Raw genomic sequence first — 25,489 nt, forward strand, 5'->3', positions numbered from 1 at the left:
TAAAATCACATTTCCGTACATTTTTTACCAACTTATGTCTCAGAGCAGTTAATTCAGGATGGATTGTTCAGAAGATAGAATTCTTTATAAATAAATTATTCGTTGCAAGAAAAATTCATAAAACATGGATCACATGACTCGAAATACGAGTTGTAATTGGTCAATTACGCTGGTATAGCAACTGCATGTAAACAGTATGGCGGTTGTGGAAACTTGATTTTTGTTTTGGCCGAAGTGTTCTTGAAGTTTCGCAATGAATGAAACCCTTGATTGAACTGACAGTGTTAATGGCGAACAGCATAACCACCCTTCTAACTAATAACTAGGCCTAAAAGTGCAAGAATAGATCGCATTCATCGGAAACTATCACGACGGGCACCTGCTAGACGGGACTGGTCACGTGACCCAATTAGATTAGCAGTCGGGACCTGTTGATTGAGTGTGATAGTGTGATAACTAAATAACACGGGACATGATGGCGACAGAGGTGCTTTCAGTTGATACTCTAAAGCTTAATGCTTACGGAGATAATCGTAAGTATTTGTGTTGGAAACTGAGCACTTGATTCCAGACCACACCACGTCCACAGGCACAGGTCAATCCACCGTCGCACAGGCCCTAGGCCAAGCCTAGGCCTCCTGGCCCGGCTGTACTCACATTACAGCCACTGCCTATGCTATGGCATGGGCTTTGACTGTAAGGTGGGCCACGGTTGATTATGCCGTTTGGTTAGATATTTCATATTGATCGTCATTCATTCATCCTTCATGTTAATCGGGCTATGTTGCATCCTCCTGTAATCACTTATCAGTCACAGCCCACGAAAGAGGAGCCAATGCAGCACGGTGGGTTTTATTGCCACTGATATGAAAGATAATTCAATGACTCGTGTAGTCTACAAATTCATTAGTGAAGGCAAGGTGTGTCAGTCTCATACACCCCCCCCCCCCCACATATTGCCCATAGTTTGTACCTTTTCATAGTTATTCATCAAATCTGAAATGAATTCACGTTTTATTTCCAGCACTCAGCTTCGATGTGAAAGATAGAGTCCCAGTAACATCAGATATGATAGTCCATGACGAAGGCTATGATCCTGATGTCAGTATGAAGAAGAAACCATCAAAAGTTTGGGAGCTCGATGTCCGGCCCTTGATCTCTACAAGAAAATGGCTAATGAATTACGGCCTCAAGCGAAATCGATTAGATCTCTTCCACATTTTACCGCAGATTGGTTTCAAACATGCCGAAGGTAATATTGTTTTGTTGATAGACTACTGAGCAGGATCATTAAAATGCACATGGCTCATTGCTGACCTGTCATCGGTGATTTTTTTATTCATTTGGCGTGAATTATTGATTGGATTCTGTGCTGCATGTATCCAGCCATTCAATTTTCAGGGTGTCTGGCATTAAAAATAGCTTCACATTGAAGACCATCTTCCCCATTGAAGGAATTCAAATGCCACGTTACATGCCAATGTAAAATCAACCCATGGTACAATTTTCCTCATCACATTTTATGAACACCCGTCCTGTTTCATTCTCCTTCAATTTCATTAACCATTCATCAATATAACTATAGATACAGGCAGTGGTGGTTAATCAAAGCCAGTCCATTCCAGCCAGTGTTGACTAGAATCATGTGTGTGCTCACATGTGATTTCAGCATGTTCTTGCTTTAATCTGAAATGGCCAAGTGACTGTGACATGAACCTTGATGACATGATTAGGTCCTTATTTTATTGGTGATAGGCATCACATCAGACACACTTACTGTTATTAGTTTAACCCCTTAAAGCTAAATACGGCGCTTATTTGAGTTAGTCGTCCCCATTTACATTGATACGTTGTCGCATCAGAACAATTTCATGCATTGACTAAAAAGCAGCAATGAGCTCATTTAAAGTAAATATTTTTTGAGAACATATTATAGGTGAGGGGCATTGTACGGAAAATGTGGTTCTGATACAATGATTGTTGGATTAAGTAGGATCACAATATCAATACCATTCTCAGATCAATAAAAGCTATGTGGTGCTGCAGAAGGCTGTATAAACCTTGTAAATAATCAATGAAATGTTATTTTATGGACTCTGAAATAACCCAGTACTGATACTGGCTTTATGCAGCAACAAGTTTGTCTAAAGGGGTTGGGGATTTTGATTAGTTTTTTCTACTTCAAAGAAAGTAATGTCATCTTCCAATGAATGGTTTTCTGCCATTTTACCTGGCATGTTTTGCAGGACAGCAGGAAGTACAAAATATCACAATTGACTGATATCTAATACTATTTCTATTGAGCCGAAATTGTGGGAACTTCTTTGAGGTATAACTTTAATTGCCACCCCATCCTGAGTTTTATGGTGACAGTAAAACCCCTGCTTGGTATAGCGTGCCGTTCAATCCAGGTTGACCAATCATTAATGTGCTTTGTATTACTTGTTGTTGGGGTGGTTGTCATGGTGACATTAATTAGTATCATGTTTTGGAAGTTGATTAGTTGGTAATGAAAATTGATATTTTTCTTGTTTTGGTTCTTTCAGTCTGTTATGAAACTTAATTATGGATGTGATTGATACATTCATTAGTACTCTTGAGTGAGTTCATTGAAAGCATTTTGAAATTGCATGTTTCAACACTGAATGAAACCATACCTGGAATTAGTTTCAGTTTGATCTGAACATTGCTATGATGAAGTTTTTAGAAGTCGAAAATCTCTTAGGCTGATACATGTGGCTTAAATCACTGGAGCTGGGGTCAAATTCGGGCGTTCTCTGGGCCCGACACCATTTTCAGTCAAACACTTGGTTTGAAGAGGAAGTGAGACAATCATTACACCAACGAAATAAAACTATAAACTTAGCAGGTCAGTTTGGTGTAATTTCCTGGGAAGGTGTGGAGGCATTGTGAATAACCGAAGGTGATATCAACATTATGCAACGTTGTGGCAGTTTGCAGCCAGTTTGCTTTACAACTAATAACTTGACCGGATGAGTTCCTTTGAACTGAGATGTGGGAGTTTTGTGGAGTTTCCCTGATTTGTCAAGATGAAGTCTGTAGTATGGAGGTTTCTTCTCTAAATCATAAAGGATTGTCTGTAGGCACAGTAAGGGGGGGGGGGGTCAAGCATGTCGGGGTGGTTTCCTTAGACTTCTCATTAGAGGTATTTGAATCAGTGCCACAGTCGGTGGAAGTTGAAGCCGTCACTATTGGCTATAAACAGAGTATAATATCAATCCTTGATCAATCTCTCCATGGAGCTAATCGGATATGTAAACCTATTGTGAGAGCATGGTAGCAATATTGCTTGGTAAATCACCACCTGGGACTAACTGAGATAAATCTTATGGGAATATGTGTCTTCTTCCATAATGTTCTTTGTTATAGTCTTTGAGCTATTGCTCATAATATGTTTAAAGGCTCATCTAAGCTTTGTCAGGTTGGGCGAATCATTCATAAAATGTAAAACCTAATTGCAGGTCTCATACAGCATAGGCCTAGCCAAATGATAAGTTGTAATCAGTTGTGTAGAAATATAACTTCTGCCTGATCTACTTCGAATAACTCATTACGTTTGGGGAATGGGGTTTCCTAGCATAACCAGATTAACAAGTTGCTAGGTAGGCCTCCGACAGTTTACAGGCCTATAATCTTTGTACGCCAGTCAATATTATTCTTGAACATGCTAGGCAGTTAATGTTCCTTGTTCAAATCTCTTGTGTGACTGTTAAAACTCGCAAAGAATATTGACCTCCCATCTACCACTTTTTGGATGAAAACTTCAAAAACTGATAATGTTTAATCAGACCTCATAATCACATTTTCATAGGAAGCATTTTGCTCTTAGCTGCCTTTTCCTGTTTGCGTTGGAAATTGGGCACGGTTGACCATGTCTTTAAAACTCAAATTAAGGTTTCTCAGCAGTTGTCTGTGAAAAAAGACGATAGCTGAACACAGCCCATGTTGCTAAACATGTTTCATTAAATGCCCTGCGGCACTTTCTTTTCCTCTGCCAATACACAACGCAGTCTTTAAAAAAATCAATTCGAGTTTTCTGTCTATGTCGTCACTGTCTGTTTATTCGACCATAATCTCCTTATTGGGCCTCTCTGTCTGTTGACTAGTCTTCAAGTAGTTCCATGGCCTTTTGAATTTGAACAAGCAGTATTATGATTTTCTTAGGTCTGGGCCTCAGTGAGATATGAATAAAACTGAGTTTTGATCGTCCAGTGAATAAAAGGTGGTGTTAGCTTGCTGTACAATGTCCTCTTATATAGAGTTTGTGATTTTCAATTTTCAGTTCTTGTGATCTTTGAATATTGAATCAAATGGAAGGCACTCAATGTGCTCTCCAAAGACTTACTTGACACGATCTGTTCCAATCCAATATTCTGTTTGAAGACATCAGCTCTTTCAGTCTCAGCCCCTTTTTGTGTCTGATAAAGTGATATTAATATGCAGTGCTTTTCCTGTCTATTCTAGATTTCGACCCATCTCTCAAAAAGCCTGTCAGCTCGCGGTATGGGGAGGGGATGTTCAAACGGTACTTCAGACAAGATGGTAAAGTATTCAATGTAAGTATCAGAAAATGCTGCCATTGAGAGAGTACAGGATGTAAGCCTTCATTCATCTTTGATAATTAGTTTTGGCCTGGCTATATGACCTTTGAAGGGTGACTGAGGGACCAGACAAGTTACTATAGTATCCATGGTTACATTTCTACAGCTCCTCTGGCATCCGATCTGGGTCTTTTGGGTGGTGAAATATTACATTTAAAAAACAAATTTCATCAAAAATACTTGTGTCTTCTTTTCCAGATATCATGTAGTAAAGAAAAAGTCAAACAAATCGAAAATCGCCTCGTGCAGGCCATATTACTTTACAAGAGGCGCTTACAGTGGCTTACCAGCGAAAGCAGACGCCTTTTTGGAGTCATTCAAGAACATTGCATATCTATTGTGCTTGATATAAAAAATATGTCACCACAGCAGTTTGATCAGTACCGTGCAGCCATGGAACGTATTCTGAAGGAACAAGTATCACAGTGTGGAAAATTTAACATAATCAGGTAAGTCTAGAAAGAGTTGATAATTGGGAAAGTTTTGTCTTGAATTAGAAATATCTCATCATCAGCAGCAGCAGAAGGCTACATTCTATTGCTCTCATACAATGCCCTAAACTTGTATTGATGACACGTTTTACTGATCCCCTTCTCTTAAACTTGCCTATTTGAATCCAAGATTGTTAACCTTTCTTACGCATGTTTGAATCGTTTCCAGAGCTGCAGAAGACATGGTGATGTACAGTCCTGATTGTGTGCCTGTGACATCGGAGAGTATAGACAATGCCATTGATTGGTTATGGGAACTGGATCGCCTGGCGTCTGTCTCGAGGACAGCAACAACAGAAGCTGTTGTCAAGGCCATGGAGGACACCAATGTAAGTTGGCCTCCCGGATTCTCGGCAAAACTCTCAAATTCAAATATAGAATTCATTGGGTTACACTAGATCTGGATAACCAACGAATGCCAAGTAACTCCATATGGATGTGATAAACGTTAAAACAATATTGCACTAATCATGTGACTTGATGTTGTTGCATTACCTCCTCGTTGATAATAATTTGTGACGTAATCAAGAAATAACCCTATTTCAGATTGAGTGTGTCTATCTGTTCAGCGAGGGTTGTGCCGCTGAAGGAACAAGAGAACTGCTCAAAGAGAAACTGGTCGGAGCCAAATTGCCACTACATGTCATCTCCTATAACTGCTCCAACCCTGAGACGATGCAGCTGTTGAGAGCCTTGGCAAAGATCACCGGAGGAAGGTACGTGCAAATTCCAGTCCCAACAAGACTAAGGTGTTTGTTCATGCTCCAAATTTGATCCACCTGGAATAAAGTCAGTTTTAAGTTAAATTTTGTGCGTCTTGATTTTTCAGATTCCATGCATATGCAGTTGTCATGGAAATGGACTCGTACGAGGGTCTACCACCTGATCCACTCACACACCGGGCTAACATCGTACTGAAGAAGAAGGCATATGGCGGCATCCCGGCTGGTGCTGGATGCAGGGAAGATGTGATCCTCTTGTTCGAGGAGCTGGAGGATGCCAGGAACACACTTCAACAGGTTCAGGCCCTGCTGACAGAGATACCTGACCCAAAACAGATTTGTGGTGAGTTGAAATAGTTTTGTCCTTGATGTGCAGTTTGCAGTTACCTTGTTTATTTGAATGAAACAAAAACCAGGAGTCTTTTTGTCTGTGTATTCTTATCTTTTGGTCATGCATTTTGAAGCTTATAACCTAAGATATCTTCTTCCAGATAACCCACCAGACCGGTTCAGTTTCGACCAGTCGAGCAGCTCGGGCAGCTCCCGGCCTGAGCAGTACATGGGATCCAAGGAATGGCTTGATAGGAATGGCATGAGCTGCAAACGTCTCGGCTTCTTCGATATACTGAGTGGCGTGGCATTCAAACACTGCGATGGTGTCATAGATCTCAAGGAAGCTCCAACTGATGAAGAATTACAAACAGATGCGGTACGATTCCTATTCCACAGACCCCTCTTCCTCGATGGAGCCATAATAGGATTTATTTTGGTGATTTTTGTAAAACAGCCAAAATTGCCGGGACTTGACTGGTCAGGTTGTAATTACATGCGATGACTGCATGTAAATTGATAAGAAAAACATCCCATTCAGTGTTGAGAGTACACCTATTGTCACAAATGTTTTCCTTTTCTTTCTGCATGCCTGTACACTGTCTCCTTCACTTTATTCCAGGTTTTGAAATCCAAGCTCGTGAATGCCAAATACTGTAATCGGTTTGCTCATGTCCGATGGAAAGACGGCCAGGTGGTCCATGTCCAAGTCACACCAGAGATCCACCGACAATACGAAACGAGAATGACTGTCTTCTTGAAAAAAATTAACTCCAGGTAAGTTGAACATTTGCTAATGTAAAACTGAAGTTGCACGAACTTGGGACATGAGGCCAAATCATCTCATGCTATTGTTTCTGGCTTTTGCTTCCCAACTTTGTGAGCTCTTATTGTATATTGTCGGGTGGTTTGAGTCAACATCTGTTATGTCTTTGATTCTAACTTCTAGAAAGGACCCAACCTACATGTGTCATTTTTTCCTCCCCAGAATTGACTGGTTACAGCAAGGCAGCCGCGCACTCTTTGGCACCGTCATTGAAGACGATATTGTCTTCTTGATTGACACCTCTTCCTCGATGGAGCCGAGTATACAATTTGTCAAGGACAAGATATACACACTCATGCAGGTAAGCATCAAATAAAATGATTTTATGGCAACATAGTCATTTTGCCAAGATGCTGAGTTAGTTTTTGCTTAAGAATTGTCGAATGCTCTTGACTTGACCATTTGTTGGAAAGCTATCGATGAGCACTTTTTGATGGTACCATTTATATCATGAACGGTGTTGTCTGCCTTCTTTTTTGCAATGTTTTATTCCAAAGATGATTTTACTTTGGCGATTGTTCAAGACAAACAAAATGGTGATTTTTGCAGGAACAACTTCGACACAAGCAGAAGTTCAACATCGTCAGTTTCAACAGCCGTGTGTGCCCATGGCGGGACCGCCTTGTCGAAGTGACAGAGGAGAACCTGCAAGCAGCCTGGCAGTGGGTCAAGAACCTCAGCTGCTCTGGGTCCACCAATACGATGGGAGCTCTCAGGTTTGCCCTGGCTGACCGTGGCACACAGGCTATCTACTTGCTGACCGATGGGCGTCCAGATCAGGTGAGTTGTTAGGTCATGTCACGAGGCTTGCGATATTTAGTAACAGAAGTCAAGACAACGATATTCCATCCTATAATCAGAAGTATGAGAAAGTTTGTTTGACACCTAAAGTATCATTAAATGATATGACAGAGAATTATTGTAAACAGGCGCTGTTACCGAAACTGGATGTCATATTCTTTGATTATTTCTTCCAGCCACCCAAGACCGTACTTGCCCAGGTCAACCTGAAGAACCACATTCCAATCCATGCGATCTCATTCAACTGCGCTGACGCAGAGGCGAATAAATTTCTATGCCAACTTGCCAAAGATACCACAGGGCGGTATCACTACTTCTCTGAGCATGGATGCGATCCAGATGGCCCGGACCCATGGGAGGTAGGTCATAGGTCTTTAAAAAAACACTTCAGTTATCATTACATTGGAAGGGAGAAAGAGTAAAAGTTACAAATTTGATTTTGGCTGCTGTACATTATTTCAATTCTAAATCCTTATATATTCTTCTCTTCATAGAGTGAAGATATCCGCCTATTGAAGGAAGAATCACATCTTGCAGAGTCTAACTTGGATAAGATTGCTCAGTTGAGAGATGAATGCACAGCTCTTGCCTGGAAGCGGGAGGTCATCAAGAAGTGCAGCAGGTATTTTCATTCTTACATTTTATGTATCGAACTACCCTATTATGCAGGATTGTTTGGGCGTGTGCAACATTACAAGATTGATTGACAGTGTGATGTCACAAAGTGACGTCATGACATCACATATGCATTGAGGAGGTGTGGTGTATGAAGAACGGCAGAAAAATGAAACGAATCCATGAGGAGTTTTTGAATCGATACAGCTTGGATTGATAATGTCATGCTGTTTAGAACCTCTTTCTAATGTGAATAATAGAAGTAAACATATTTTGTCACAGGGATCACATCCTTTCACAACGAGACAGAATATCTGCCGTCCCACCACTGTCAACAACTGAACTATACCGCGGCGACAATGAGAGACCTAGAAGTGCGACAGGTATCCGAAGCCAACCTTCCCCACTCGCGCCTCAGCGGCCCTCGACTGCCATTGGCTACCATTCCGCTCCCCATGCTGGCCACCGACAGAAGCTGGCCCCACAGCGCTCCATGACGACACCACGGCCAATAAATGTCAGACGGAGTCGCAAGAATCCACTCTCAGCAAGTAAGTTGAACTAACTTTTGAGCTGTTAGGTAGGCTTTAGCTTTGGTTTTGTAGGGTGGTAATTGGGCATCAAGACAACATTGTTGGTTTTAACAAAATCATCCCCTCTTTATTCATTTTATCTGCCTTAGAAAGGACATTTTTGATGAAGACATTCATTCATCCTATTTGAGTTTTATTAGTTTTCTCCTGTCAGATATTCGATAAAAGTTGGTTCAAAATTGGTAACAACAAATCGTTCCTTCAGCGTTCTGTGTAAAGATTATCATTTTGACTTCTTGCCCGTTGTTCATTTCAAACTTGACCCCACATTTTATGCTAAGTTTATTTTCCTGACATTCTAGGTTTGGATCTGAATGCTCTGAGGAAGAATGTAGCAGGTACAGACGTGTTCCTTTGATTTTGAATGTTGGGATGAACACACCTTCATACCTCGTTCTTTAACCATATACTAATTCATTCCTGTCTGGTTGGACACCAAAGGCAAAATCAATGAAAACAAATCTCTTGATACAGCCCCAGTCACAATTGACATACTCTCTGCTTCGAGTAAGCTGCACACAACCTGGACTGTGGAGTGTGGTGCCGCATGTAGCTTACCCCACTGGGTGTGTGCGTATCGCTGTGAAGGCTTCAGCAAAACATATACCGTGCCTCTTGTGCGAAAGGTACATGTACATTGTGGTTTGATTGCATGTAAGTTACATGTATGTTGTGCATATCATACACAAATCTAGGGATGTCAGTTGTGATTGGGACTGTGGCAGGCAAATGTGTTTTTGCTGAATTTTGCTCTTGGTTTTATAACAAAATCATTATTTTCATTTCTAACTGAGTGAACGCTAACATTGTTGTGGTTTAGTTTCAGTTTTGTTTTTTTGAATGTGCCGAGATTTTTCAAAGGATGGAAAAGTAATCTCTTAATGTGCATCCCAAATCTGAATGGCTAGACAAAAAGAAAAAATACTGCGATATGAATCGACAGAAAAACTAAATGAAACAAAACTAATCATTTTACTAATCAACCCAAACATTGTATGATCTCCCTCACGATGTAGTTAGTCACTGTACATTGATGCACTTCAGCGCTCAAGTCAAACTTTGTCTAATCTTCAATTTAGCTGACAAATTACTTGTATAGTCATATCTGAATTAGACAATATGCCTCTTCCACATCCCAGAAAAATCATACAATGCAAAGACGGAAATCAGTGTCATCGTATTTGCCCAGCAGACGATATTGTGTCAAATGAAGATTTCATCATTGTGACAAACTGACACCAATGTCACTATCAATGATTTGTGCAGTGAGTCCTCACTTTAGACATCTTAGAACCCCCTTGAACCAAAATCGCCTGAAAAGGGTGCATCATGCAAGTCACTTTTGAGTGTTTTACATTTCTAAAGAGGACTCTCTGACATTCCAGGTCATACACGCACAAGTTTGCTCCGGACCTTGAGCAGTGCTGGCAAGTTTGAAGATGCAGAGTGGCTCCTGCCAGAAACGAAGGAACTGTTTGAGAGGCAGTGGGAAAGACAGAAGAAACTAAATGAAGAGATGGAGAAGAAGGAGAAGCTACAAGTGAAGAAGAAGAAAAAGATGACTGAGTATGTACATGTATTGTGTACTGTTGGGGTTTAATGATTAAGAGCTCAATTCTGGAGATATTACTTTAATCCGTGCACATAATTCTTACTAATTTACTTATACTTATTTGACATCTTCTCTTTTCCAGTCCCCTTGTTATGTCATCCAGACAGTGGTTAAAGAAGTACGGCCTTGGAGCCAAGAAGTTGACGATTCTGGATGCCCTCGCTCCAACCATTATTCCACACAACCCAAAATATGTACCAATCCTGGATAAATATGTTCTGTCGAAGGTTTTTGATGAAGTAAGCTGATTATATCATTTCGTTTCATCTTACAAGTTTAGCATGTAGAAAGTGGTTTTGACTGCTTGTCTTTCGATGTAAGGACCAAATTCAAATGAGTTATTGGCAAATGTCGTCTGGTAAAAAGGTGTTACTTGAGCTATTGTTTCTATCCTATAACTGTTTTTCACTGCTCAGGACTAAGCCAAACTCCTCAGAGATTTGATTTATATCAGTTTTTGAAATATTTTCCAATTTATCCTTTCTTCAGGTGTTGCCAGTGGCCCACATGTCTCAAGATAAAAAAGCTGTCAAACTAGTCAACCCGAAAGCTGTGGATCTCAAGGGCTATGAGAAAAGGCTCTCAAGGGCAATCGCAGCCATCAGAAAGTAAGTTAAAAGAAGTCAACAAGCAAAAAGTTGGAAAGGAATGGGGAAGCATATAGCCAGATGGGATCGCAATAGCTGCAAAATTAAATTTGTGTGATGGGCTGTCTTGTAGATCATTCATAGTGTTGGTTCTCCAGAGATTGTTATGTTTTGCCTCATTCTCTTTTAGGCACCTCAACGATGTTGTGTGGAACTGTCTTCCCGAGTCGGAACAAGAGGAATTTGATCACATGCCAGACTTCCAAGAGCACAAACAGCAAATTTTTGCCGCCCTGGACCGCGCCGGATGGCCGATTAAGGAGTCAGACATCATGCTCTTGGAAGACGAAATCAAACAAGGAATGAAGTATCTTGAGCAGTCTCGAGCCCTGCGGTCCGCTAATCCCGACCTCCAAGCCGGAGATGTCGGTGAGAATATCTCGTTGTCCGATTCTGGCGATGAACTTGAGAAGGTTGATGAAGCGAAGGAGGAGGATGCAGATGATGAAAAAGACGTGGATGAGTCGGATAAAAAATCTGTTGGCTCTGCCCACGAGTCTGAGCTAGCCTCTCCATCTCCTGCCCCGGAGGCAGAGAAATCTCCCTCCCCTGCCCCGGAGCCGGTGAAGGAGAACTCTTCAAGGTTTGAATTTGAGGCAAGTGATGATCTATACTAATACACTAACGTTACTTGTACTTATTGACCCTCCCCTGACCCCTTCCTTTTATCACTGTATGTTCCTTCCCCATCCTTTGTCTTTGAATAATTTTGACTCTTGGAGGACATCCATTTGGGAAATAAAACTTATTTTGATGGTCAGTTCTCAAACCTGTTTCCAAGGCAACCATATGCAAGGAGTGCTAATGTTTTCATTGTGACCAGTCTTTAAGATTTCGAAAACCTATATCGTATTAAAAACTTTCTTTTCATTACTTGAGTGTAAGAACTACTGCTCGTCCTCCCAGAGTCGTGATATCTAATTTTATGTGTATTCATTTAATTCACATCCCTCAACATAACTTTATACAATTCTAAATTATCTTAATGTTAGAAATAGACGGAATATGGGTGTAATTTATGAGTTGAGTTCAATAGTTGAAAAGCGATAAGAATATGGCGATTTTGAGGTACAATGAATGAGTCACAAACTAGACTCGGAGAGCAATATGAGCCTTATTTTAAAAAGAAGGGAGGATCTTCATCCCACGTTACGTTTGCTCGTCTTACCTGTACCTGTACATATCATTAAAAGAGGAGATTAAAATCAATAGAATCAACTGTCTCAAATGTAAATACTCAAAAAATGAAAGTCACAATTCGTAATTGTGTGCATAATTCAAGAGAATGATACTCTGTTTTGCTACTTAAAGAGCTTTGGAAACCAGTAGTTATGTATTTTTAAGTCTGTGATAATGAATTGGCTATAGGCTGTAGCAGTCTACAGAAGCCACTTAATGATCTGAATGAAGTAGTTTTCACTTTCACTGTGTCCATGTCCATGTACATTTCACTATATATATTGTAGTCTGTGTGAGTTGTATTTATTTATGAACTGGTGAGTTGACAAATAATAATATGAAATCGCACAAATTAATGCATTGAATGCCAAAATATTATGTGTCAAAATAGGCTAGAAATGGCAACTGTACTATTGTAAATGTTCAGTTTTTTTCAAAACATCCTGTAACATTCCCTTTGTTCTATACCTGTGCTATCTGCTGTCTGTGTCAACGTTGTATATGACTTCTTCTATGCCGCAATGACGATGGCAATCGAGAATTTGTCGTCTGGTCTGATGAGGGTGTTACCTCATTGAAATGCGTGCAATTTGTCGGCACGAAACTGGCATGGAAGAAATCAGATACTTTTGTTTGTGTTGTCTTTCTCACAATACTGAAGTCATCCAACCTTCTGGTGATCAGCTGCTGGAGACAAAATGCCGTGATGAGATGATGAATGCTGGAACGCCAAAAGGATAAGCACCGTGTGTGTGCTGTTACACCTGCTAATGAAGGAGATCTTTTTCCAGCGCAGCCTTCTGGTCTACCTGCCAGTAGGCTTCCTTTAAGATTTGCTACACTGTCATTCTATGAGTGTGATATCCAACTTTGTTTGTGCTAACCAAAGTCTAAATCCCTGTTATTCTTGTTACACCAATACTGTCCTTCTAACAAAGTGCTTAGCGATGGCCTGCACATCTAAAGATACCTTTTGCAACTTTTCAAAATCACATGTCAGTTCTTCATCTAAGGATGGACTTCTGTCTAGACTAGGCAAAATCTGTGTACCTCCACTGCTAACTTTTATAACATTGTATTCCTTGCCTCATTTAAGTTACCCAGGATCTCTATCATAATCAGAGTGAAGACGGAGTCTAAAAGCCCATCTGTTGGCCTAATCTCTGGATGTTGACATGAAAACAGTTGATCGATGTATTATAAAGATATTGTGTTTGTTGATTCTCTGCGCTGAATGTGATCGTCATGCCAATGAAATGACAGCTTTCGAAAACATGCCAGAAGAGGAGATCATGAAGATTTGGTACACAGTAAAGATTGTTGTATAATATGCCTAAATTTTCATTAAAACGTATTGATCCCTCTGTATTGGTTCATTATGGAGAGAAATGACAAGAATGCCTTTCTGTACGTTTGTAAATGGCTTTTGTCTTTCTGTACGTTTGTAAATGGCTTTTGTCTTTTGTGGCATTATGGTCTTGATTGTCAGTCAACTCCCACAATGCTGAGAACCGCTTGTAGTCTTGTAATTGTCACACCAACCGTTTTCTCGATGTGCACTGTTTCTGGCTAAGGCTAGTTCAGATTTAACGCTACAGCATATCATTGCAAGTGTGAAGTGGATATTGAAGCACATGTAGCTAGAACAAGCCGACACCCTGTACTAATGTAAAAAAGTATTGTAAATGTGAAACATTTGACTTATTCTTCCAACTGTCTCGAAAACCCTCATGTGATATTATGTATTCTGTGATGTATATTTTCTTATTGTTTTACTGAAGCTATATTATTATTACTAGACCAGATAGTATGGTACCGTCCATTTTTGCCAAAATCTCCTTTTGATGTAGTTTTGTAAAGTTATTTTAATACCTGCAGTGCATTGCCTGGTTTCGAGCAAGTTACTTGTTTCAAGTTGGCCTAGTTCCATTGTCACCTTCCAGGTGGCAGCATGTGTTACTCAGAAGTACCTCTTGGTCACCAAGATTTGACTCCTTTGCCTCTTGCGTATGTGACTTCACTGATCCATAAAAGTTGTTGTCGAAAAACTTATTTACTGTCAGTCGCTCACCGCTTGTCCAAGGTTGTAATTATGCACTGCATTGCAGGAGTTAAAATTGCTTTTGTATATTTTCTCATTTTTATGGTGTTAATCTCTGTCTAGGGTGACTAACTCGATATATACACATATCTAAATCTATGTATGAAAAGCTTCATATAATAAATAAATAATGACAAAAGAATGTGTCCATTCCCATTATTTCAGGCCACTCCATAGCACAGGCACTTTGTGGATTACTCAAAACGATTTCAATCTTCTCTGAAGGAATAAGACTCATTCTGATATACTGAAAAATCGGTCAAGAGCTATCGGAACTTGGTAGATGGCATTACTGTTCTTTGAACGAAGGTTCACGGCTTGGTCTGCCGCCTTGGAATTCCTGAAATAGCTATCTTTCCTGTGAGAAGTTGAAGTCGTTTTCTGTTGATACAAATTGTCTTCGATGCTATGAAATGATGCCTCCATCTTCCTTTTGTGTGATAGTGTTTTGAAGCATGCAGATAGCACAGGTATAGACATGTTTTGAGTGTTCACAAATTCTTAATGTTTTCACCATTAATTCCATTTCCTAGTTTGCTATTCATCATTAGAATACCAATAGTTAGTATGAAATTGTTAACAACAATGATTTTCATAACTAAGTTGTTCTTTCTACAGATTTTGGGATAACACCAGTGGTTCCAGACCAGCAAAGCATACTGTAACTTTGGTCAGGAGCTGTCCCATCCTTGCAGATGGCAGCACCAGTCCTGTAAAAATATTCCATTGCAAGGCTGGCGATGCCGTACTTCGTGAGTTGAGACAGGTCCTGGTCAAGATTTCAGTTGGTTAAATTTTTCACAGAGAAGTTGGTATTCTAAGTTTGAATGTGCAAAATTCACAGACAACGATTCACTAAAGTGTTCTCCAGGTTTTCGCAATTTGAAAAGGTTGCCATTTCTTGCCTTATCATTGTTGTTGCACAGTGTTTTAACCCTGTGATATATTGTTTCCCTTGTCTGCATGCTTCGAACTATTATCATGCTTACTCAAGTCCTAATCCCAGGCCCAGTTGCGGCCACGGAGGCAAATACAGTGGAACCTACCTTGGCGGACACCTCTCTATTAAGGACAACCTCTCAATTAAGGACACTAGGTTTGGTCCCAAATTGGTTGTTTCCATTCAATTTGACCTCTCTTATCAGGACACCTCTCTATAAAGGACAGCATTTGGCAGTCTCGATGGTGTCTTTAATAGAGAGGTTCTACTGTACCCTCGAGGGGGACCAAAGAACATATGTCTTTCACGTAGATTTTGACTGATTTTGAGACTGGCAGATTACAAAAGAGGTGTTTTGCCTCCCATGACCAAAAAGCTACAGGCTTGAATGCTGCTACCCTTCCCCTTGACATTTATATCCCAAAGATCTCAAAATGTAGCACCCAGTGGAGGACCTTTTGTAAATTGACTGATGCCACTGGAGGACTTCAGGAAATGATGGACATGATAGCTACTATCCCATTAGTCACATGAGCCTGGGATGGGCAAGGTCAAGGAATATTGGCCTGCTGTCTGCTGAAGCGTATGAACCCAGGAAACAAAAGGTTCAGTGTACCGGCCTGTATGATTTTTCTGACAATAAGTTGAACTCCTTTATTATTTGGCGGCAAAACATTAGAAAAATCCACGTCATTCACAACCTGCATAATAAATGATTGATCAAATAATAACGTGGAGACGTGAAATTTACTGTATGTGCCAATTATTTATTTTCACTGAGCAGAAGTATGTTGCATATAGAAGGCCTAAGAATGTATATTAACGCATATCTTGGATTTAAGTTGAAATTTGGTGTTCAACAGTGACATTTTCAAATGCGATCTTTTTGTCATAAAGACAAGAGTTATCAGTTATGTATATTCTTCAACTACCTGTCTCTGCTATTAGTCCCCAAACCAACCAGTAATGGAACAGTCCTGGCCTGCTTAATAATATATAAATTCAATTTGATGCCAAGCCAATATCGGGCCAAATAAACTTTGATATTTGTATAAGAATAATGTTATATCAATCCATTATATTCAAGAAGGACAGATTTACCGCTGGGTATGAATGGTTATTAGAAGGCAAAGCAGAACCATGGCAACTCAATAAACAATATGGACAACAGACTTGTCTGTCTTTCCTTGCTTGAACTAAAGAATTTTGGAGTGGTTATATGCTTAGGATTATCCTTCTTTATGACAAGAAGAAACCATATTGGGTCATATTTGCGCTGTTCTGAGGGAGGTCTTCTTCCTTGCGTGAGTTTGAAGAGTTAAGTAAAAAAGGAAAAGGTCCAGTATTAACTTGGGAAACCTTATCATTACCTCCAAGTCAAATTCAGCATTCAATAGTAATTTGAAAGAACCTATTTTGGACAAAGATCACAATTGTGATATAAATACACATCGTTGCCAATAGCGCAGATAAAGACAAACATTATTTTGCATTCTAACTAAAACAGGTACTCATACTAATTAATAGATTTTGGCGTGAAACTAATTATCACCAAATAAAGGGCTGAATTCCTCCCTAATGAGCTTTGGATTTGTCATATAGGCCTAAGATGAGAGTTTTAAGGAAGGTTTTGGAACAAACCACACATTTCCCTTCAAGGAAGGATTAAGAAAAGCCTAGGTGTACACAAGTTTACGCGGGTAATTTCATGTGCAAGTAGGTAATATTGAAAGTACCTTGGAAAAGTCCAAAGCAGTATTTCGTAAAGGGGTGAGCCATTTGTAAATATTGAAAAAAACCTTGTGAACTATCTTGAGTGGTGATATCATCAATATTGTCATCGGCCAGTTCTGAAATAATTACGAAATGGTAATATTTTGAGATCAAAATACTCTCATTTTGAAATCTTTTGGGGGTATCTGAAACCTTTGTACCCTCTGTCTCGGAAAGGTCCGGCTATTTACATTTCTAGCCATGTGACCCACCCCCATTCATATGCTAAATGAATTTATGTCGCCATTCGGGTATCCATGCAATGTAAAATGACAGAATATGTTTAGTTCAAAATGACATTATGATTTTGTGAGGATAACTAATAACTTGGAGACAATTTTCTTTAGGATTATATTTTATTACGATACCGGGATGTTTTCATATAAGTGGTTTGATAAATATCAAATATACGGAGTGCAATTGGATCCTAAGAGTCAGTCTGGCGTGATTAAATCGAAGCCCAAGCCGCCACTGATATTGGAGGATTCGGATGAAGATGCCCCCAAAACTAACGGGGTAGGCACAATTGGCTTTGGCCAAATTATCATAGCGTATCTACAAAAGTGTACATTTGATCTGAGGGAATTAATCAATGAGGCTAGCCTGTACAAACCGGTGCTATAGTACAGTGTAAGTCCTGGTTGTCATCATTACACCTCGAGTCGATGGTAGGCCGACTTCTGCAGAGGATTGTCTGGCCACTTTTCTGGCATAAATCTGATATCTGATTGGCAGTACGTAAACCTGTTGAGTTCTTTCAATTTCCTTAATGGTTGGACTTCAGAATGGTCATTAAAGGTTCAGTATTTTGTCACTTTTGCTATAGGTTACTATTGTTTTACAGGCCAACAAGCCTATGTTTCCCTCCATGAGCCCCGAACTACATGCCTCAAGCCAAATGAAATATCTTGTGTAATTTTCTTTCATTGAAGATTTGAAGAATTCCAATTAGGTCCATTTGTATACCAAGGGTGAAAGGAGAAGTCAAAATAAATATTTGGATTACATCAAAATTATCTAAAAAGGTGGCAACCTTACTTGCACAGCCAAATTTTAATGCTTTGAGTCTTTGGCTACTGCCTATTCCTATGCCCATTCCAATGGGTTTTCCAATCCCCTTTTTGTGTGTCTTTCATGTTTAATCGCCCACAGGATTAAAGCAAATAGGTCTTCACTCTTTGAGACTTGTTCAAATTTAAGTAACGAAGTGGAAAGTCGTGTTTCAAGTGGCCTTTAATTTTTGTTCATGTAGTACCGAGAATTGATATAGACATTAATAATTCTTGGTAGTACATATTGGAGCTACTTCTGATAGTTCTGTGCAAATCATTTTTCAAGAATATTGTCTCACAAAGTGACCTCTGTCCATGTTCTTTACTTTGGTCTGTTAACAAACAGCCCCCTTCAACTCAGCTGTGCACTCCGGCTTCAAATATTTACTAATGACTATTATACCATCAAGACTTGGATCCTGATCAAAAGTTGTCTTTGAATCTAACGTCTGTGTGTCCTCTCATCGTTTTAGGGTCTTGGTGAGGTGATGGAGAAGAAAACACCTCGGTCGTCGCTGAAGTCGGAGAGTTGTCCTGTGTCACACAGCAAAGTTAGGAAGGTTCTCGACACACTCAAGGGACAGGTGGTTATTGCGAGGAACACTGAGGATGGGCTATATTATCCTGGTTAGTATCTCATAAAATGGTATGAATGAAATTTAAATTGTAAAAAGATCTATGTATATTGAGAGGGCTCTTAGCCTAAAATCAGACCTTCAAAGTGGAGGAATGCTGGTTAGATCTCACTGTGATGGTATGAATGAGATTTTAATAGTAAAAAGATCTATGTATATTGAGAGGGCTCTTAGCCTAAAATCAGACCTTCAAAGTGGAGGAGTGTATATTTATGTAATGCTCTTTTTTCCAGGTTCTGTTGTAAAATGTACCAACTCTCGCCATGCCTTGGTGAAATTCACAGAAATTGGACAGAAGACGGTCCCAACTAGATTTGTGATACCAACTGGAGGTGCTGTAGCTAGACCAGTTTTGAGGGTGAGTTTATAGAAAGTTACTGTTTGGAAGCATCTTTCCAATAAACATGCTCCTCACTTTGCATGCATTTTACAGTGTCGGTTGTCACTAAGAAGAAAGAGCCTGGCGCTACAATTGCACCGAACTATGCTGTCACAGTCCAGTGGCCATGTTTGATGTCCTTCAGACTTTGCTCTAACTATTTTACCGCTCACCCTAAGTTTGTGTAGATATATTAAAGTTGTGATTTTTCAATATTGCCAAATGCCCATTCAGTCCATTTTATGTAGTATTTGGTACAATGTCAGCCAACCAACTGGTCTCAGTTGATAAAATGGAGATATCGTATTGATTATTTGTTTTTTTCTTGGTCAGGTTGGCGACTATGTACTGTTACGAGTGATGAACTATGAAACAAAATACGACTGTTACGTGCCAGGAATCATACGGAATACGCCCAGCAAGGAGACAGAACAGATTAAATTCTACACAGTCATGATCTACTCAGGACAAAAGGTATGGTGAATATGGTGCAAGGTACAATTTGCCATTATTTCATCAAGTTCAGAATGCACTTCAACATCTAAAGAGATAAATTCTACACAGTCATGATCTTCTCAGAACAAAAGGTATGGTGAACATGATGCAAGGGTACAATTTGCCATTATTTCATCAAGTTCAGAAACACACTTCAACATCTAAAGAGATAATGTTTTAAAAGAAGGATTTGCGCGATAGAGAACTATATGGATAAAAATAGTTGTGGCATCGGGTGATGAGTAAGTTTGTATCATTTCAGGCATCTGCACTGCGGAACCACTTGGTGAAGATCAGCAAGGCTAGGTTCACTTTCGCTGTTCGGTATCTAAAGGAGACCCAAGAACAAGAAACGTAAGTTTGTCAGCAGAAATCATGACATGTTCTATCTGTTTGTTGAATAGATCAGGTCAACTTGTAAAAATTAACAATTTTGCTGTCAACCCATACCAAAGACTAAAAATCTTTTAGAATCAAGGTTTTGTGTACATTGTCTATCAGTCTTCTGCTTTCAATGATTCCTACAACAAAGCATCTATATTTTTGAACTATATCATATGACTAATATAATCCTATTACTTTATTTTCATGTTAATCCTATCTTGGTAAAAGATCTTAAAGATTTTATATTATGTGATGTCCAGTGTACCCATAGTTGTGATGTTCTACATGTTTAAGTGTTTTGATACGGACTACAGTGTTCAAAGAATTCTATGGAATCTGTCTCAATATTTATAAAAGACACTGCCAAAGAATTTAAATCAGTTTAAGCGTTGAGCTTGGAAATGACGAGTTGTCTGGCAAACCTTTATAAACCAACCTGAGGTAAATATTTCTTGATTAAGATCTCTTTTCAAGCTCCTTTCATAGCTTTGCTCTGTTAATCGAAATCCCCAATTCTTTTATCATCCCCTTATTCATTCTCCATCTGTTGCTCTGTCTGTTATTTTATCGTCTGCTGTCTTATGTGTGTGCCTGCTTTGTTGTTCTAGTCCTAACATAGAGATAACACCACGCCAGAGTGACACCGATGATGACGACACTGCTTATAAAGCCAAAAGGTATTAACGTGACACTTTAATTAGTTAAAATGCGAGTAATGTTTCCATGTTTCGAAAAAGATTAATACCCAGCGGTAATCAATGCCTCAGCTCAGTTGATATCCAGTGGTATTTGCATGCTGAATACCACTGGAACTCCACTGGTTACCACTGAATGTAACACTGGTTACAAATTGCTTAAATATTCAAAGAAAACATCAAAGCAATAAGAATTATCTTTCACTCCATTTAGTCATTGTCAAGTAGAATTTGAAGTTAATGTTGTGTACCCTTAAATTTGGTGTTCTTCAATACTCTATTACATGTGGATTAATATTTGTGTCTGAATGTTCTTTGTCCTCTTCTTTCCTACTGCTGACTCGTAGAGGGAGTGGAAGTCATGTTAGTTCAGCAACAAAACCTGTCCTGAAAAGGATGGTATCATTTCAATTCTAGTGACCGTGTTAGGTCAACTATTTGCATCATGGTATGACAAATATCAAAATCTTCCGAATGTATCGCATGTTTTGAGATGCATTATTACGCATGATGGTCACAAAGAGTCACTATTTATCACTTGAATGTCCAATTGTCTTGATACTTCCATGAGACATTTTTATGTCGGTCATATTAACACCCACTTTGCACATTGTACACACATTTCCCTTGAGCATGCTAAATGTCTCTGGCTTAGTAAATTATACACTTTCCATTTTCTTCTCTACAAAGTGGCGTGGAAAACTACCCAATGGTTCATTCCTAATGTGTAATAAATATTTGTCATTCTGTAACACACCGGCTTATTTTCATGGCTCAAGTCAGGTCTAACTTGACTAATATTTTATTGGTTTGGGTTAAAATAATATCACGGATTTGGCTGGAACATGACAGGCATTGAAAACAAATACACTGTACGCCTATACAGATTGTATATTTAGCCATGTGTGCCCTGGGTTTAGTTGGTTTTATTCCTGTCAAATATCTGGTTCTGACATTATGAGGGCTAAGTGTGGCAAAAGGGACAAACCTTACACTTTTATCGACCCATTCTTTGTCATGTTAGCAGTCTTTTCTGACAAAAATTACCTGCAGTCTAACCACCTACATATCATTGCTTACAGGAATGCAGATAGAGAAGTCGCCAAAATAACTAATGGGGACCACAATGGTGACCTGAATGGAGACACTAATGGGGCTTCTGAAACTCCGACTGATATCAACAAAGAGGAACTGCTCAAATCACAGGAGAAGCGGCTTGACGACTTACAGCATCAGTTAGAGCTGCAGCAGAGGGACCAGGCCAGACAGCAACGGGTAAATGAAGATGTCCTTGAGTCATCATTTGACTGTTTATTCAAATTTCTGTTGCATGAACCAGCTGACAAGGAATGTCATTTGACTCAATATCTAGTTGGGCATCCATTGAGCAATATCATGTCCCGCTTTACTTCAGCAGGTGATTTAAGTCTTACTTAAATCTTTCTCCAAATTTCAGATTCTCCGAAAAGAAACGAAGCGGATCGCACGTGCCCAGGAAAAGATGGCGCGAGAACAATCAAAACAGCAGAAGCAGACGGAAGAGCGATTGTTGCTGGAACAGCAGAAGATGATGAAGAAACAGGACGAACTCATTGATAAATATGAACAGACGAAGGTGAGGCTGAACGGGACTATAGAATGATGTCATAGCAAGAGGGAAGCTTGAAGAGATTATGACTTTGATGGATTGATTTTCAGGTTCTTTATCAAAGAGACAAAGCTCAAATCTGAATATTAGGTTTAGTGAGACTTTACATCGAAGAGCCAAGCTGTCGTTCCTGCTTATAGTCCCCTTTAATTGTCTGTTGCAGAGCCTCATAGAGTCCTCAAAGAGAGGGTCCACTATGCTAGATTATGATGAGCGAGTACACACTTGGATCGCAGATGCACCGGGAGATGCCACTTTGTCACCAGGGCGGACAGATAGTGATTCGACAAGGAGGAAGGACTTAAATTGTGAGTACCAGCACTTTGTGACTATAGATGACTTGCAAGACGTAATGGCAGCAACATAAGGAAACGCAACAAAGCCAAGTCGCATGTGATGTCTGGTGAAATGGCAGTATTCCACGATTACACGATTTGCTCATATAGCCCTTTGATCCACTTTTTTTACGCATAAATCATCACCTTTATCATTCAATCAACTTTTTCAGCTTGGGACCCAAATAACACCTCAGGCTTCTTGCAAAAGATTCGTGCAAAATTACACAAGCTACACGTGGGTGAGGAGGTGCTGGCCCGGTGGTTGGACGAGGGTTGGTACTATCGAGGTACAGTCCGGCAAGCTGGTGATGCAGGAGCTTACTTCATTGAGGACAGCTGCGGGGATATTGAGAAGATTTGGCGAGAAGATATCATCACGGATGAGGATGATGCTGATAACATCATTCAGGTATGATTCTCATGAATATTTGTGAATAAATATGTATGCTGCCGTTTCTAATTACTAGTATTAAGAGCTGTTTTGAACAGAGCTTACACCCTGAAGGAAATTCTGCCATCTAAGAATCTGAACTTTTTGTCATATCCATGGGACGATTTAAGGCTCAACTGACTTCATTGAACTGACTTGCGTTGTAGGTTCATGACAGGTATCGAACCCTACAACGTTCAAAGAACACCCTGTGAACATTACATACCCAGATGTTTTCTTATTCATTGAATGTAATCTCTTCTCCTTCAGATCAAGGATGCCGTCATCGCCCTCCATCCAAGCTTTGCCTACAGTTATTGCCCGGGTGTCGTCATGAAAGTCTTCCCCGACCTCTGGCTACTTATACGATTCTACGATGGCCAAGAAGCACGTCTGCCACGAGAAGAGGTCTACAGGATCACTCCAGACAAGTTTGAATATGACGTGGCGTTTATACTGCAGCGAGAGGACCAATGGGTTGGCCAGGCTGTGGTCGCTAGAGATGACACAACAGGATTGTATCACTTGGGTAAGTTGCAGGGCATCTCGGTGGGTTGGTCAGGTGGTTGTTGCTAGGGACGACACTACAGGGTATAAGCTTCTTGGTAAGGCTTTGGTTGCTAGGGATTCCTGGGCTAGTGTATAGATTCGTTTGGTGGCTGGAGTGTTGATAGAGTTGCTTTGGGTGACTCTGAATGGGTAGGATTTGTCCTTGAACAGGCTGAAATTGCAAACTTTGTCAATTCTAATAAGGTCATCAGATAAATCTTCTTCCATTACTTTTCCAGCAAGTGTCACCGAGCGGGTAGGCAATGGCCGCCAGTATGTCATCTCCTGGGCAGACGGTAATCTATCTGTGCAGACATCTGCTGCTATATTTGGAGCCTTCACCAAGCGACGCCCCCTGGCAATCGGTGACCATGTCCTGGCCATAGCTGATCCAGTGCGTTTGGCTTATCTTCCTGGGACGATCCGCGATATCTCAAATAAGCAGCTAATTGTCAAATTCTGTGATGGTTCAAAGTAAGTAGACATACAGAATTACCAAAGGGACTGCTTAAGATAATGGGCTGCTATTTAAAATCTGACAGCTTATTACTTTACCCACATGAAGTCATTGAAATTGGAAGAACTAAAGTTTCTCTAACTATTCTAAGATTCAGTATTTGGTCTATATCTATCAATTGCCAGAGATGAACTCACAAAGCAAATGTAGAGAATTCATGTACGCACATGAAGCGCTCATAATGTATATGTGCAGGCTTCAGGGCAGTTCATGCATGGTAATGTATATGTACATTTTCGTTCTCTTCAGGCGAAAGGACATAGATGCGACACAAGTCTTCTGGCTCTCTCAGGATTATTACGAGCATGCAGTGGCGTACTATTACAGCAAAAATGCTGATTCACCTCGACAGAGCAGGAGTACGATAGTTTCCTCAGCAGAATGAAATCTCATTAACGGATGGAAAGATTTCTCATCATCTGATATTGACCAAGGAACTGTGATAATGTTTCCAAGGTCAGAAAGGTCAAACTCTAAAATTCCACTCAAGTTGATACGTTTCACTACTGTTTGTGTGAGATTCTTCAAATTTTAAATGGAGACACCTATTGGGCATCTTTACAAGTTGACCCAATTTAGGTCAATTGTGACCTAGTTTATCAAGTTCACAGAGGTCAAAGTGTCATTGACAGTGCCACATTTTGTCATATCTAAAACTCAATGTATTTTAGCTGCATTCCCCACGTGCAATTGACTTAGGCATGATAAAGATTATGCGGAGATGAGCCTTTAGATGTTAATTTACATCATAGTATTTGTGCCTGTTGTGAAAGCTACATGTAGATCATGACTTTATGTGAACAAATTTATCTTTCTAGTTGATATCATGTAAATAGTCCTTCCTGTAGAAGAAATATTTTAATAAATCTTGCCCTATATTTTGCTACAATTTTGTCTGTTTTGAATGTTTTCTTTATTGGAGGAAATGTCACCACAGAAATGGGAAATCAAGCCTAGTATACTTTGGTCCAAGTAAATCCAAGTTGTGCAGTCCCAGTGTACTTTTGGGACAGAAGGACAGCCCGCATCAGGATCCTATGATCAATATAGAACTGCAGTCTTAGTATGCTCATGAAGACGGTCACATCAAGCATGGTTAACTGGGGTCTTAGAAT

At 39.9% G+C, this 25,489-nt stretch overlaps 1 protein-coding gene across 2 annotated transcripts; it reads left to right on the forward strand.

Annotated features, from left to right (window-relative positions):
• The first annotated feature begins 195 nt into the window (after nucleotides 1-195).
• Nucleotides 196-25,242, forward strand: LOC135493318 (von Willebrand factor A domain-containing protein 3B-like). Of its 2 annotated transcripts, XM_064780571.1 has the most exons (31): nucleotides 196-533; nucleotides 1,025-1,252; nucleotides 4,486-4,577; nucleotides 4,821-5,071; nucleotides 5,283-5,442; nucleotides 5,660-5,829; nucleotides 5,943-6,178; nucleotides 6,327-6,544; nucleotides 6,788-6,942; nucleotides 7,154-7,292; nucleotides 7,541-7,771; nucleotides 7,969-8,151; nucleotides 8,287-8,414; nucleotides 8,690-8,958; nucleotides 9,303-9,338; nucleotides 10,386-10,566; nucleotides 10,695-10,851; nucleotides 11,102-11,220; nucleotides 11,390-11,855; nucleotides 18,778-18,931; nucleotides 19,173-19,297; nucleotides 19,652-19,792; nucleotides 20,076-20,167; nucleotides 20,806-20,874; nucleotides 21,975-22,167; nucleotides 22,349-22,507; nucleotides 22,704-22,848; nucleotides 23,049-23,287; nucleotides 23,579-23,837; nucleotides 24,097-24,331; nucleotides 24,624-25,242. In XM_064780571.1, the coding sequence occupies exons 1-31, from the start codon at nucleotides 473-475 to the stop codon at nucleotides 24,757-24,759; spliced, it is 5,427 nt and encodes a 1,808-aa protein (XP_064636641.1). In that variant the 5' UTR covers nucleotides 196-472; the 3' UTR covers nucleotides 24,760-25,242. The 2 variants fall into 2 exon arrangements, with proteins under 2 accessions (XP_064636641.1, XP_064636642.1); XM_064780572.1 differs by lacking the exon at nucleotides 9,303-9,338.
• Nucleotides 25,243-25,489: the final 247 nt, after the last annotated feature.

The sequence above is a fragment of the Lineus longissimus genome, chromosome 9 (genome assembly GCF_910592395.1).
Source record: "Lineus longissimus chromosome 9, tnLinLong1.2, whole genome shotgun sequence".
Classification (NCBI taxonomy): Eukaryota; Metazoa; Nemertea; class Pilidiophora; order Heteronemertea; family Lineidae; genus Lineus; species Lineus longissimus.

Bases quoted from the DNA above. Each gene is read 5' to 3' on its own strand.
- LOC135493318 (XM_064780571.1), top strand. From the start codon at position 473: ATGATGGCGACAGAGGTGCTTTCAGTTGATACTCTAAAGCTTAATGCT. The intron at 11,221-11,389 runs GTAAGTTAAAAG...ATTCTCTTTTAG, and splicing joins GCAATCGCAGCCATCAGAAA to GCACCTCAACGATGTTGTGT. The intron at 23,288-23,578 runs GTATGATTCTCA...CTTCTCCTTCAG, and splicing joins ATGCTGATAACATCATTCAG to ATCAAGGATGCCGTCATCGC.